The sequence below is a fragment of the Dasypus novemcinctus genome, chromosome 1 (assembly GCF_030445035.2).
Source record: "Dasypus novemcinctus isolate mDasNov1 chromosome 1, mDasNov1.1.hap2, whole genome shotgun sequence".
NCBI classification, from domain to species: domain Eukaryota; kingdom Metazoa; phylum Chordata; class Mammalia; order Cingulata; family Dasypodidae; genus Dasypus; species Dasypus novemcinctus.
In genome coordinates this window covers 121,431,353-121,447,591 of record NC_080673.1, presented here as the reverse complement: position 1 = coordinate 121,447,591, position 16,239 = coordinate 121,431,353, and the positions used below count along the sequence as shown (strand labels likewise).

The 16,239-nt window shown below is 37.5% G+C and overlaps 1 protein-coding gene across 50 annotated transcripts in view; it reads right to left on the bottom strand.

The window, feature by feature from the left end:
• SEC31A (SEC31 homolog A, COPII coat complex component) overlaps positions 1-16,239 on the bottom strand; it is a 106,346-nt gene that overhangs the window by 28,132 nt on the left and 61,975 nt on the right. For all 50 annotated transcript variants that reach the window (XM_004472648.5, XM_004472651.5, XM_004472654.5 and 47 more), the window contains 6 exons: positions 14,493-14,568; positions 13,891-14,069; positions 11,083-11,209; positions 9,527-9,672; positions 8,202-8,375; positions 293-466 (listed from right to left, as the gene is read on the bottom strand). In XM_004472648.5, coding sequence (XP_004472705.1) covers positions 293-466; positions 8,202-8,375; positions 9,527-9,672; positions 11,083-11,209; positions 13,891-14,069; positions 14,493-14,568 — 876 coding nt within the window. The remainder of the gene's footprint in view (positions 1-292; positions 467-8,201; positions 8,376-9,526; positions 9,673-11,082; positions 11,210-13,890; positions 14,070-14,492; positions 14,569-16,239) is intronic.

Below are 16,239 nucleotides of genomic sequence, written 5' to 3'. Positions count from 1 at the left end.
GTTAATAGCACAATTATAAAAATGTGTTTTCATCAGTTGTAACAAATGTTCCATACTAATGCAAGATGTTAATAATAGGATGATATAAGGGAATCCTGTAATTTATGTATAACCATTCTGTAACCCACAATTTCTCTAATAAAATAAAAAGCCTAGAAAGTACAACTACTAAAACACTTCGCACTCTAGTTTTACCACACAAGAGAAGATCTCTTGCCCAACAAACTAAAAAACCATCAATTTAAATAGAAATACATGAATGTTACCACTTCATCTGAACCATGTCACTCACATGGGGATAATATTGTTGAGTCGGAACTCTTGACATCTGTGTATGGCCAACAGTTGGTCCAGGCCTGCTCTTGGGCAGCTGCTGTCTTTCGTAAGGAATTTTAGGTGTTTCCTGTCCTGTTACAGGTTGTCCTTGTGCTCTACAAAGTCTGTCGCGAAGCTGCATGATATTTGGCTATAAAGAAGAAATGGAAGAAAACAAAGCAAATTGTTACAGTTCTCCTAACTATATGACAGGATGTTGATTTTCTTAAAGTAAACTGATCATTCAAGAAACTCCTGGGAGGCAGACTTGGCCCAGTGGACAGGGTGTCTGCCTACCACATGGGAGGTCTTCAGTTCAAACCCTGGGTCTCCTCGACCTGTGTGGAGCTGGCCCATGAGCAGTGCTGATGCAGGCGGGAAGTGCCCTGCCACGCAGGGGTGTCCCCCATGTAGGGGAGCCCCACGCACAGGGAGTGCGCCCCGTAAGAAGGAGCCACCCAGTGCGAAAGAAGGAGCAGCCTGCCCAGGAATGGCGCCACATACACAGAGAGCTGACACAACAAGATGATGCAACAAAAAGAAACACAAATTCCCAGTGCCACTGATAAGGATAGGAGCGGTCACAGAAAAAACACACAGTGAATGGACACAGAGAGCAGACAACTGGCAGGGGGTGGGGAAGAGAAATTAAAAAAAAAAAAATCTTAAAAAAACACAACTTTTTGTTCATGTATATGTATTATGCAAGAGTCCTGGCATGTGGATTTGGTATTCATGGTTTCTAATATTCAAGGCTGACCTCAAAGACCGTGACCTACAGTAATTTGTAATTTAACTGAGGCCGGGATTTGGATTATGCCAACCACACGGTTAGTATCCAATATCAATGTCATTTGGCAGTCACTCATCACTACTGCTCTTCAGTTGTTTTCTTGTGGTTGAGTAATGCTCCCAAAACACAAAAGTAGTTTTCTTGTATGGCAAAAAAAGGCACTTAAAATAGAAGCAACTGCTAAAGATAGTGATGGAAGAAAATGGTGATCTAGAAAGAGAGATAAAATTTAATAAAAGAGATGTTTAAAATATATTAGAGTAAGATGTCCAACTCATTGTCACTTACACAGTTTTATAATAATTTATAACTACAGTAAGTAAAAGTTGACCATACACATGTTCTAGGCATCAAACAGCAGCAACCAAAGCAATGTGTTAAACTGTTTCACTATGAATTGATGTTCGTATCTTTAAAAATTATTCAATCCTACAAATTCATTAGATGTTCAAAGGAAAACCCAGCAAGATGGTGGTGGAGTAAGGAACTCCTAGAGTCAGCTCCTGCTACAGGGTAGTTAGTATATACCCAAAGCTATCTGGAGCTAGCTGAAGCACCTGTTTGGTGCTCCAGGAGACCAGAAGAGCATCCTGAAACATTCTTGAAGGAATGGAAGTAGGAAACTGCTCATCTGCAGAGAAGATTCGTTAAGTACAGCACTCCATGCCACAGAGGCCAGTGCCCATCCTCCACTGGAGGTACAAGCCACCTTGGGAGCAGTTCCATGGCTGGAACTGAAAACTCCACTTCCCTAAAACAGGGGAGGAAGAGACAGCTGGGCACAACTTCAGCTGCTAATGAGTAAATTCGGCAGGCTAAAGTATAATCCCCAAAACAGCTAAAGTTTGACCCTATACAGGTAGGAAAGAGGCCAGTAGCCACCATTTTGACTCCATCCCCAGCATGATGGGATACCTGGTAGACTGAAAATCAGTGACAGTAGGAACTGGTTTCTTTCACCCAGATCAGCCTGCAGCCCTAGCTTAGGCTTCAGCCTGGCCTCTGGCAGGAGGAGGCTGGGGTGCGCTGCACCAGCATATCCAGGTAACTGCAGGTACATTCGGCTAGCACAGACTGAATAATTCTAAGTCTACCAGGGTAAGTGCGATCATCTTGGACCCGCACTGCGTAGATTGCTGCCAACACCTGCAGCTTCATCCCTGCCCCAGGCAGGGGAAAAAGGGGCATGAAGCTTCATCAGTCTCTCTGGGCAACTACAGTCTAGGCTTGCATGACTTGGATTATTCCACACAGCTGTGACTCTGTCCTGCCCCTGGCAAAGGAGAATGTTGGGAGAAGCTTCACTGGTCCCTGGGGCAATGAGGCCAACTTGAGCCTCCACAGCTTATAGTATGAACTACATTCTTGGCTCCTACTGCACAACCAGCAAGGGAGAAAGGGCAGGAAGCCCTAACTAAAGAGAAAACTGCACCCAGAATAAATATTTTATTAAGCCAGATGTCAAGTCACCAATAAAAAATTACAATCCACACCAAGAAAGAGGAAGCTATGGCCCAATTAAAGGAACAAGATAAGCCTCCAGATGACATAAAGGAGTTGAGACAACTAATCATAGATGTTTAAACAATCTCCTCAATAAATTCAATGAGATGGCTAAAGAGATTAAGGATATTAAGATGACACTGGATGAGTACAAAGAAGAATTTGAAAGCATACATAGAAAAATAGCAGATCTTAGGGGAATGAAAGTCACAATAAATGAAATTTTTTAAAAAATTGGAATCATATAATAGCAGATATGAGGAGGCAGAAGAAAGGATTGGTGAGTTTGAAGAAATGGCCTCTGAAAGTGAACATACAAAAGAACAGATGAAGATGGAAAAAATTGAACAAGGTCTCAGGGAACTAAATGATAGCAAAAGGTGTGCAAACATATGAGTCATGAGTGTCCCAGAAGGAAAAGAGAAGGGGAAAGAGGAAGAAGGAATATTTGAAGAAACAATGGCAGAAAATTTCCCAACCCTATTGAAGGACATAGTATCCATGTCAAAGAAGCACAACGTACTCCCTTGAGAAAAAATTCAAACAGCCAACTCTGAGACACATACTAATCAAAATGTCAAATGCCAAAGACAAAGAGAGAATTCTGAGAGCAGCAAGAGAAAAGCCATGCAAAACATATAAGGAATACTAAATAAGATTAAATGCTGATTTCCCACCAGAAACCATGGAGGCAAAAGACAGTGGTATGATATATTAAAGATACTGCAAGAGAAAAACTTCCAGCCAAGAATCATATCTGCCAAATTGTCTTAAAAAATAAGGGTGAGTTTAGAATATTCACAGATAAACAGAAACTGAGAGAGTTTCTAACCAAGAGACCAGATTTTCAGGAAATACTAAAGGGTATGCTGGAGCCTGAAAAGATAAAACAGGAGAGAGAGGCTTGGAAGAAAGTCTAGAAATGAAGATTATATCAATAAAAATAACAAAGTATCAAGATTGATGAGAATAAAATACTACAGATAAAACTCAAATAGTCAAGAATAAACTTAACCAATGATGTAAAGCACTTGTACTCAGAAAACTGCAACTCAATGTTAGAAAAGAAATTTAAAAAGGCCTAAATAACTGGAAGAACATTCCATGCTCATGGATTGGAAGAATATCATTAAGATGTCAATTGTACTCAAATTGATATAAAGATTCAATGCAGGGAAGCAGACTTGGCCCAATGGATAGGGCGTCCGCCTACCACATGGGAGGTCCACGGTTCAAACCCTGGGCCTCCCTGACCCCTGTGGAGCTGGCCCATGCGCAGTGCTGATGCGCGCAAGGAGTGCCGTGCCACGCAGGGGTGTCCCCCGCGTAGGGGAACCCCACATGCAAGGAGTGCGCCCTGTTAAGGAGAGCCGCCCAGTGCAAAAGAAAGTACAGCCTGCCCAAGAATGGCGCTGCACACACAGAGAGCTGATACAACAAGATGACACAACAAAAAGAAACACAGATTCCTGGTGCTGCTGATAAGGATAGAAGTGGTCACAGAAGAACACACGGCAAATGGACACAGAGAGCAGAAAACTGGGGGCGGGGAAGGCGAAAGAAATTTTTTTAAAAAATCTTAAAAAAAAAAAGATTCAATGCAATCCCAATAAAAAATCCACCAGCATTTTTTTTTAATTGAGAAAACAACGATCAAACTTATTTAGAAGGGTAAGGGGTCCTGATAGGCAGAAACATTTAAAAAGGAAAAACAAACTCTCATCTCCAGACTTTAAATCATATTACCTAGCTAGAGTGATAAAAACAGCATAGTACTGGCATAAACACAGACACAAAGACCAATGGAACCAAACTGATGGTTCAGAAACAGACCCTCACATAATGGTCAAGTGATTTTTGACTAGCCTGTCAAAACCACACAGCTCGGGCAGAACAGTGCATTCAACAAATGGTGCTGAAAGAATTGGATATCCACAGCCAAAAGAAGGAAAGAGGACCCCTATCTCATACCTTATCCAAAAATTAACTCAAAATGAAAAAAAAAACCTAAATATAAAAGAACCGTAAAGCTTCTAGAAGAAATTGTAGGAAAATATCTTCAAGCCCTGGTGGTAGGTGGTGGATTCTTAAAGGAGATAAGAGGAGGACTGAGATGGACTACTGATGTTTAATGTGTGTAGAAGTTTTAATTAGCTTTACTGTAAAAGTGTGGAAATTTATAGAGTAGATGGCAACACACAGTAGTCGCAGTTAGTTTATAAATGGGGATGTGGCTGAAAATAGTAGTCTAGGTATAGAAATCCCAATTGACAGAATGCTAGAGAATAATCTAGGAACCGAATAGCACGGTAAACCAAGAGGTGGATGAGAATTGTGGTTGATGGTACAGATACAAGAGTGTCCTTTAACACTCTTGAACAAATGTACATCACTATTGCAGGGTGGTGGGAACGTGAAGAAGCATGGGAAAAATACAACTGGAGCGACCTATGAACTGTGGCTGGCAGTAATAATATAATATTCTTGCATCTATGCCAAAGATGTACTGTGTTGATAATGTGGCAGTATGGAAAATGCGTGCCAAATGTACACTATGGACATGGTAACAATCAGATGATATTATCTGTAACAAATGTTCCACTACAGTGTGGTGTATTGATAGAGGGGTGTTGTTTGGGAATTCTGCAAATGTGCATGATTGTTTTATAAGCTTACAACTTCTGTCATAAAAATATATTTGAAAAATAATAATAGGGTGGTTTGGGGGAAAAAATACACCAAATGTAAGATAAGGACTATAATTAATAAGATTTTGACAATATTCTTTAATAATTTGTAACAAACATCTCAAGACAATGCAAGGTGTTGGTGGAGGGTTGATGTATGGGACCCCTGTAATATGTTATGCATGTTTGTTTTGTAAGTTTGCAGCATTTACTATACATTTACTGTTTATGTATGTTCGTATATAAATGATATAAAAATAATAATATGGTTGGTTGTGGGAAAATACTTTGGTTAGTAGTAATATTTTGACAATACTCTCTAATCATTAGTTAAAAATGTTTAACAATAATGCAAGCTATTGGTGGTAGGGTAAGGTATGAGAGTCCTGCATGATGTTATGCATGTATGTTTTTTAAGTTCACAACTATTACTATACACTTATTGTTTATGTATGTTTATGTATGAGTGATATACTTCAATAAATTAAAAAGTTCAGACAGGCATTTAAACTTTTTAGGTATACTTTACTGCCTTGATAGAGAATATATGCTATAATAATATTTAAAAAGTATCACAACATATTCCCCAGAGAATGTCAAAGGTTTATTGGGAGAAACTGAAAAAGTGACATCAAAATTACACTTTTTGCAAAAACACGGTTCTTTAAAAGTCCAGAGAAAAGCCTGAAGTGCAATGCACAGAAAAATCTATGTGGTTATAAGGGTTAGAAAGTCTTAAAGTCTTAGACTATGGTATTAAGGGTCTTATATCTCAATATAATAACAAAGTTTTATTAAATAAAAAATCTAACAAAATGATTATGCTAAAGCCACCATAAAAAAAAAAAAGACTGTTTTTAAGCTATACAATATCCTTATTAACAATTTAGGAAGATATGAGCTGGACTTAACCAACAAAGTTTATATAAAACCAACTAGAGAATTATACCTTCATAGTCCTGGAGCATGTATGTAGATAGGTTTTATTAAAAAAATTAATTTATTGACAATTCTCTAGAACAGACAAAACACTAAAAACAACTGACAAGAAAAGTCCTTCAAAAACAGAATAAAGCTAATGACAAAAATACAGAAATAAGAAAATATCTGTAAGGCTCAAAATCAAGCTCCATCATGGGAAGCAAAAGTGGCTCAACCAGGTGGGCGCACACCTACTACGTGGGAGGTTCCAGATTTGGGTCCCAGTGCCTCCTAAAGAAGACAAGTAAATGCCCACACCCAATGCAATGAGCTAGGTGCCCACACCTGTCTCAACCAGTTAGCTGTCTCACCCAGTGGCAATGAGCCACACACCACACCCCGCCACAATGAGCGTATGCCTAAATAAGTAGATGTCACAAGCCAGCAGACACTGCTGTCCGTGGGGGGGATGTAGCTCAGGCTGTTGGGCACTTGCCTCCCATGTGGGAGGTCACAGATTTGGTTCCTAGGGCCTCCTGGAGAAGGTAAGCAAACAATGAGCAGGCAGAGGAGAGAACAACTGGGGAGTGTGGGGTAATTTAAAATAAATACAGGGAAGCGGATTTGGCTCAACGGATAGAGCGTCCGCCTACTACATGGGAGGTCTAGGGTTCAAACCCAGGGCCTCCTGACCTGTGTGGAGCTGGTCCACGTGCAGTGCTGATGCGCACAAGCAGTGCCCTGCCACACAGGGGTGTCCCCCGCATAGGGGAGCCCTACACACAAGGAGTGCACCCCGTAAGGAGAGCCGCCCAGTGTGAAAAAAGTGCATCCTGCCCAGGGTGGCACCACACACATGGAGAGGTGATGCAGCAAGATGACGCAACAAAAAGAGACGCAGATTCCTGGTGTCACTGACAAGTATACAAGAAGAACACACAGCAAATGGACACAGAGAGCAGACAACTGGCAGGGGTGGGGATAAGGGGAGAGAAATAAATAATAAATCTTAAAAATAAATAAAGCAGCAAAAATCTCAGACACCACAAAAAAATAAAATAAAATAAATACATAAAGTAAATAAATCTTAAAAAATATATAGAGATTTTTAAAAAGTCAAGCTCTTATCAGACACAATCTACAATGACCAGATAAAAATATCTTACTCGTTCTTCAAATCTTACCCTAATTCCCACATATATGACATTAGGGTTAGGTTCCCCACTTTTGTGCTCCCATAGCACCACTACCTCTATCACAGTACTTATCACACTTTTGGAATTCCCATGTTTAGTTGTCTATTGTCATTCTGAGTCCAAAAGCTCCCTGAGGGCAAGGATTTTGGCAGTTGTGCTCATCTCTATATAACGTGTATTCATGACTGTATACCAGCCATTTGTTGAACTGAATTGAAATGAAAAGGCCTGAGTTTCATTGTACACCAAGTAAATACAATAAATTAGGAATGTAATGTAGTTCCTTCTGCCTTGAACAATTTAAAAAATAAACTTGACAAAGACACTAGCAATTCGAAATAGCATAAAGGATGCACTTTGCTGATATCTGGGCTGGCACAAACAGAAATTTAAAAATCACACCATGCAACAAACATACATTTGTTCAATTAAGCATGAATATTTATAGCTTTACATAAATTATTCCTATAAAGAACCTTAAATACAGACTCTGCATTTGGTTTAAGAAACAAAAAACTTACTTTTTTACCATTTATTTTCCTAAAATACTATGCACTTTATATGCAGGGATCTACCACACTGGACTTCCAATGCAGTTTGAGTATAGCTAAAATGATCCTTGAGAACACTTCAGTAACATTCGCCTACAGTAAAGTGATAGAAATGCAACTGCTCTAAAACATTCCATATACTAGCAATGTTTTTGCCTAAAACTGAGTGCTATGTACTGGACTCACAATTACTCATAAAGTAAAAGAAAGAAGAAAAATCGTCAATTCTAATTACCTGGTTGGTGTTTTCAGGAAGAAAAGCCAAGGCTGCAGCAATACTTCCCTGGGCTGCCAATAAATTTGCATACTGACTCATCTTCTCAGCTAAAAGAACCCCTACAGTATTAGCGTCTGTGGTCTGGGTAAGTTGTATAGCTTTTCGCAGGATAATAACTTTCTCAATTAGATCCTAAATGAAAAAAGAAGTGAGAGTAAAAAGATACAGAAACCATGTGTGTAAGACAGAAAGCAGGAAAAGATAAAGAGAAGAGTTACTAAAACTTTTAAAACCTATTAAAAGTACAGTGGCCACCATTTACATAGTTAAAAAACAAGTAAGGAGGGAGAGGGTCTCTTACTCATCGATAAAGCATAGGTTACAACCTTATCCTATCCTAGATATCCTTAAACTGCCAGATACCTGTCCTGTGACCTAAAACAGGCAAATATGCATTTGAACCAAGTGACAGGAAGATGTCTAATGGCAACAACTGGGTTCCAGCAGGTACAGGTGAGTGAAAATATTACATTGTCTATACTACAAAAATATTACTACTGATCCACAGGGGCACATGACCTACAAATGAGCCTATTATTATAACCTGAAATTTCTCGTGCTGTTCTTCCATATCAATTCTCTCAACAAACAGGAGCTGTGCTTCAGGGAGATGGCAGAAGAATATCCTACCTGTCTACTCTTCACACGTACACAAATACAGAACTGTGAAACTAGTGTTTTTTTCTTCAGAAGCACTCAATTTTCAGTTTTAATAGAGTGGACTTTAAAGCAATAACTTTACTGAGAAAATCACTTTCCAGAGAGAAAAAATTATACTGAAATATTATGAGGCTTTGCTGATTAAATGTTAAGGGGGAAAAAAATCTAAATATACAGTCACTTAGTGCCTGAGAGTAGTCTCCACATATTCTGCTTCTTCTCTTGAGTAAGTATTGGCGCTAAATGAAATTCCATTTACTTTTTCCTTTCATTTTCTTTTACTCATGCAGATTCTCTCTCAGTACTGGGGATGGGACGCTTCCTATTCCTTACCCCACATTACGTCTTCCTTTGCCCTAATGCAGGCAGAGTCACTGGAGGCAACAAGAGAAGCAGAAGGGCAAAGAGATAGACCTAGGACTGTTTTCAGTACTCTTGCAACCACCTCCCCCAACAAACTATATCCCCATTTTACTATCCCATCATTTCTAACTTTGATCCTCCAACTATAGCAATAAATACATATAAATATCCAGCTAAACAACTTCTAGAACATAACTTGTTATTAAGTAGGGTAAAAGGCAACACTAAAAATTAAGCCCTTTTGTGTCAAAGAAACTAACCTGAAGGGACAAGGGGTTGCTTCCATCTTGAGCTTTAGTCCAACATGCAACCAGTTTCTCTACATTCCCTGCACAAATATAGCAGAGACATGCCTGAGTCTGCAGGAGGTTATCACCTTCACTTTCAAGCCTAGCTCCCAAAAGATCTAGAGATCAAGAGGAAAACAAAATAAGATTATACTCAAAACAATCTATATATAAGTGATGAGCAGAATAATATTTTCAGAAGTAGAAGTTAAATTTCACAACCAATGAGTAACAGGGAAAAATAAAATCACTCTGCCATATATTGTAAACGCTCAGAAATATTTGCTAAATAAATGGAAGTAGGTGACAAATCATATATAATAAACTATTTCACAAGATTCTATGTGATTTCCATTAACTAATATTCTAATATAATTACTATATTTCCAATATAATTATATTAGAACAATAATGGTAACAACATGTAAGGAAAAACCTTAATGAACATTTAATTCCATTCTACCAATCAGATGCTTTTGTAAACAGCAAACTGAAATATGACATACTTGGATTAAACTCATGGATGGCAGCTAGGTCTAGTGTAAATTATTTGTAGTACAATTATTATCTTACAATTTTCATATCCTTGTAATACTTTCAGGCAAGCAAATGGTTATCTGTTCTCATACAGGCAGCCTTAAAACTCCCTTTCTTGGTGAGTGGATATGGCTCAAGCAGTTGAATACCTGCTTCCCACATGAAGGGGCCCCAGGTTTGGTCCCTGATGCCCCCTCAAAACAAAAACAAAAAACAAACACGAAAAAACCTACTCAGGAGAGCCGATGTGACTCAGTGATTGAGAGCCGGCTTCCCGCATTCGAGGGCCTGGGTTCAAGCCCTAGTAGCTCAAAACAAACAAACAAACAAGCCAAACAACAAAAAAACCGCCTCCCCCCCCAAAAAAAAATTCCCTTTCTTGCAAATAATAAATATTTAATCTTTAGCAATCAGTTCAGTGATGGCTTTTAATGGTAGTCTCTACTCAAATGTTATGATTATTATTTTTATCATAGCTAACATATAAGTAAATGAAAGCTATTTATGCTCCCCCTTTTTTTCCCAAAGAGAAAAGGTTATTTGTGTAAGCAAAGGTTGTCAGTGGCCTTGTGGCCCCCGAAACTGCAGAAATTCTAGTACTTTTATTACATCAGGGTGCTAATGAATAATTGGAGTGGAACTAGGCTCAGGTTTCTTCATTAATTAACATTAAGGATTATGCCCCATTTTACAGATGAGTAAAATGAGGCTTAGAAAGTAATTTTTCCTAGGCAATATATAGCTAGTAAGTGTAGGGGCAAAATTCTATTCTGGCTGTCTGAAACCGTATCTTTAAACATTATTCTAAAAAAAAATTAAGTAGGAATGGAAAAGTATTTAATAAATCCGAGGAAAAAAATTCTCATGATAGCTTTTCCTTACATGTGATTAGTCTACAAGAACTTAACAAAAATTTATTACAAAATTTGCTATTAATTTAAAATATACCATGCTATATATGTAACAGTTAAATATAGAGCTAATTTTCTTACCACAAAGGGCTGAAAATTCATCTGGTTTAGCATAAGTTAATACCGCAGCTAAAGCTTCTCTCCAATTTTTAAGGTCACAAGATTCAACAATCTCTTTCCAGTTCTTCATCACCACTGCAGTGATAAGCTTAGGAAAGGAAAGAAAACAAAGGGAGAATTAAATGACTTTTGTATATGAATAAAAATTAACTGTGACTAATCAATAATATCTTTCAGACCTACTATTTGTAGTATTTCATGAAGACTATAGCAACAGCAAAAGGAACTTTATCCTTGAATCAAGTGACATAACAGATGGTATTACTTTTCCTCAAAAAAAAAATTATACAAACATAATTTAGTGCTGAGAAGGAAAAGCGTGCCATCAGAACATTTAACAGAAATATGTGACCTGACTTGATGGATCAAAAAAACCTTCCCTGGAAAGCGGACTTGGCCCTGTGGATAGGGCATCTGTCTACCACATGGGAGGTCCGCGGTTCAAACCCCGGGCCTCCTTGACCCGTGTGGAGCTGGCCCACGCGCAGTGCTGATGCACGCAAGGAGTGCTGTGCCACGCAGGGGTGTTCCCCACGTAGGGGAATCCCACGCGCAAGGAGTGCACCCTGTAAGGAGAGCCACCCAGCGTGAAAGAATGGCGCCGCCCACACAGAGAGCTGACGAAGCAAAATGACGCAACAAAAAAAGAAACACAGATTCCCGTGCCACTGACAACAACAGAAGTGGACAAAAAGAACAACAAAAAGAGCAGCAAAATGGACGCAGAGAACAGACAACTGGCGGGGTGGGGGGGGGAGGGGAGAGAAATAAATAAAATAAATCTAAAAAAAAAAAAGAAAAAGAAAACCCTCCCCCATGGGACATGACTCCCAGGGATGAGCCTCCCTGGCACCAAGATATTACTACCAAGCACCAGCTAGTGATATAAATAGAAAAAGACCTTGAATAAAAGGGTCAACTCAGACCAGCAGAATATCTCAGCCTACATGTAGGATCATCTCTTAAAAACTGCTTTTTGACCTTGAATAAAAGGGGGAAATGGCAGAGACAAATGAGTTTATATGGCTAAGAGTCTTCAAAAAAGTCAGGTCATCAGAGGGATCATGCTCATGCACTCTTCAGGAGGACCCCAGAAACAGTCAAAATGGATACAACACCAGGTACTGGTTCTCCTGAGGGCTAAGGAGACCCACAGGGATATGGTCATGGCAGATAGCTCTGGAGCTCAGTACTATGTCAGTGGGACCTACTTTGGAATTTGTGTCCTTGACTGTAATGGAGTTGGACTCAGATGTAACCTTTCTATACATGCCTCTTCTGCCACTTTTACTGAACATTTGGTTGGTGCTAGCATTGGTATATACTCAGGAGACATGAATCTCTGGACTGGCCATGTGTCAGCCGGGCCCTGAGCCTCAGAAGAGTTGCAATTCCTACTCTCTGGTTCATTGGACTTACATAGGTCAGCTAACAGGGAGGTGAAGATGGTCAATCATCATACCGGGGAACTGAGAGTGCCTACAACTGCAAGCAGGAGAATTGTATCCATCATCCATGTGGAATCTAAGCCCCCTCTCAATAAAGACGTGGAGTGGACATCACCATCCCAGGGCCCACAGAATGGAGGAATAAAATATGAATTAGGGTGGACTTACTGATATTCTATTATGAAACTTAATTTGACTAGTAATAGAAGAAATTGTATCACTGACAGGAAGAATGTGGCCACAGTAGTTGCTGAGGGCAGGAAGTGGGAAGAAGAGATGTGATGAAGGGGCATTTTTGACACTTTGGAGTTATCCTAAATGATATTGCAGGGTCAGATGCTGGACATTACATATCCTGTCATAACCCACTGAATGTACTGGGGGTGAGTGTGAAGTACAGAGTAAACTATTATCCACATGGTGCAAAAAAATAAAAGAAAATCTTTCCTGAGCAAGTAGACATTTGAGATGTGATAGGAAAGAAAAGTAGGAATTAACTTCATCAAGAAGAAAAAAGCATTCCAAGCCAAGGGAACACTAGATATAATGTCTTGAGGCAGAAAGAAACATTGAGTATGTGAAGCACTGAACGGCAGCCAGTGTGGCTAAAATGTAAAACGCAAGGGAGTGACATAAGATGAGGCTGGGGAGCTGGCAGGAACTAGTGCTACTCGGAGTGAACACTGATAAAACTTTAATGGAAGTAATTTAATAATATCAATCAGGAGCAGTAAAAATGTTCAAATTATCTGCCCCAGAAATTCCTCCACCAGGACAACAGCCTAATTAAACATTTAGAAATTTGCACAAATTTTTAGGCACAAGGAGGTTCATTTATCACTGTGTTAGCTATATTAGGAAAATACTGGAATCTATCTTAACATTGAAAAATAAGGTAAATAATACATCCTTACTAAAGAATATTACAGCATTTAAAAATTTTTATAAGGATTTTTAGTGATGTGGGAATATTTTACAGTGTAAGTAACAATTATCAAGAAAGAAAACCACACACATATATGATCCTGAGTGTCCTAAAAAATTCATAAAATATATGAAAGAATATCAGATGGCAGATTCAGGGGTATTTTTATCTTTAAAATTTTCTATGTTCTAAACTTTCTACAAAAGTTTATTTCTAAGAATACAAAAAATATTTTTTAATTATTACAATCACAAAGAACAAAACTACTGCTGGGTCATGAATTATGGGTAGGTTTTTATTTTTACTGTTTTTTATATTTCAATTTTCTGTAAGAATATTAGTGATTTTATAATCAGAAAACTAAATGTGTTATTGCTTATTTTAAAAACAACATACCCTGGTAATTTTGCTTTGGGATTTTGCAAAGTATTTTTTCTGAGTTCGAGCCAAGAGTTCTTGTCCACCTGCTATGGCCAATATAATGGCATCAGCCATGCGATTATCATGTAAGCAAAGGTCAACGGCACTCTCAAAATTGCCAGTCAGCAAAGCCTGAGTGATTAAACCATCAATATCTGCAACAAGGAAATAATACACCTGAGTTAAGGTTTTGTGTTTTTTAAAAAATTACAAACATTAATTTTTACACACACTCACACCACGAACAACACTGCTGATTTCTGAATATTAGTGATGGAATAATTTCTAATACAAACTTACCCTTTATGGAATAGATTTATGGAACTATGCTGAGATACAAGTAAAAAACACATTTTCCAGATTGCATAAACTGGATCATTACACAGTTACTATCACTTAGGTGTCAAACGCACCACCCCTCCAAGGCACTGATTACATACACTAAATTATAACTGACCTCTTCTTTTTCAACCTTCTATCACCTGTGACAAAACATTTCTAACTTAAGCTAAGGGACTATTTATTATGCTTTCAAATAATTTTTAAAAAATTAGAAATCAAAACCAATATATACTTACCCCCACTGATGGAAATATTAAATGTTCCTCCAGCTGAGGGTAGAAATTCAGATTCTTGTTTTTCCTCTTTAAAGCTCTAAGGAGATAGAAAGGGCAGCGATTTACCAGAATAAAACTATGAAATAATTTATTGGCAAAACAAAATTTATGTATGATTATCCACCTATTGACTAGATGGCATGCCAAGTTATTGCAGAAAAGTTCTCAGAGCCAAGTTTTCACTAAGATATATGACTTTCGTAAGTATTAATTCCTGTTATACATAAATCATAAAATCTAAGATCATCAGAAACAACGTTAAGAAATTTTTCTATCCATTAATGGTAGAAGTTATTTAAACTGAAAAATCTTTGTGTTCTTAGATACCTCAATTAAGACTGACCACAAACATGCAATATATACATTTTTAAATCATGCTACATTTAGATTTTAAAACAGCCTGGCTTCTACACAGCTAAAATTCCTATGTACTAGGTTTAAAGTCTTTTTGTTTTCATTGAATCAGTCATGAAAAAAAAGGTTTCCTTAGTAGAAAAGCAATATACTAATACATTAGATGTGGTTTCTTTGCTCCCTTATGTTCTTTGGATATGGTTATAGCGTTTGTAGGCTTGTTGGTAAAGAACTGAAGATAATAGGTGCTGAATAGAGGAGTTTTATATTTATTCTGACAGCTTACTATTTTTGTAACATTGTGATTGAGTTTTAATGGAGTGTGCTTGATGTCTCTAGATTTTGTTCAGATGACTTCCGAACCTGGAAAACCTGCTGCTGTTATTGATGCATAATTTACTGCTATTGGTCTTTATATATATATATATATATTATATATATATATATTATATATATAATCTAATATATATATATATCTAATATATATATATAATCTAAATGTTTAGTTGTGCTGTCAACTTTGGAAAAAGTATCCCAGTTGGCACTGTACAGAAATTAACAGCCATATTGGTCTAGAAACATTAAACAATTTTCTCCCATTTGTATAGGGGTAATGCACTGCATGAAATATGTAAGGTCTTATCTACATGGGTTTGCTTACAGAAACTAATATTCTCTAAATTTAAAAAAAGCAATATAAACAGACTATGAATGCACTCAAATTTAACTATAAATTTTGTGTTTTCTCAAATTAGTCACATCTGGAGCAGCAAGATGATTTGGTAAAAATATGTACAGTTCTATTATAAATTTCTGAAACTACTTGTAGGAATAATTAAATAGAAAGCCAATATTATTTTTCTTTAAAAGAAAAGAAAGACGATGCACTTTGCTGGCACGTATTCTCTTCTACGCATAATTCAAAAGAAGACAAAAATATATTTATCAAAGAAATCAGAGTGACATTTTTAAAGAAAAATAAAGTTCTCTGTGTAAGATAAAATATCTATCCCTCTGTGCCTGTGTTACCTATACATCTGAATGTAAGCTCCTAGTATTCAAGCTTAGGGGCATTTTAGGTAGAACATAGCATAGCATCATTTATAAATAATGCTTAAATAATTAATATCAGCTATTACAGAAGAGTAACTATAACCCTAATTCCTTTTCCCCAATTAAAGAAAAGCATTTAGGAATTAAACTCAAGTAGAAAAAGTGACAATATTAAAAACTGACACATCAAGGAATGACCTATCAGAGTTGGTGATCTGATTATATTCACTAACAAACTTATAATACTTTTCTTTCTTTAAACTCACTATTCTTCAAATTTGCTTTCTAAAAACAATTAATA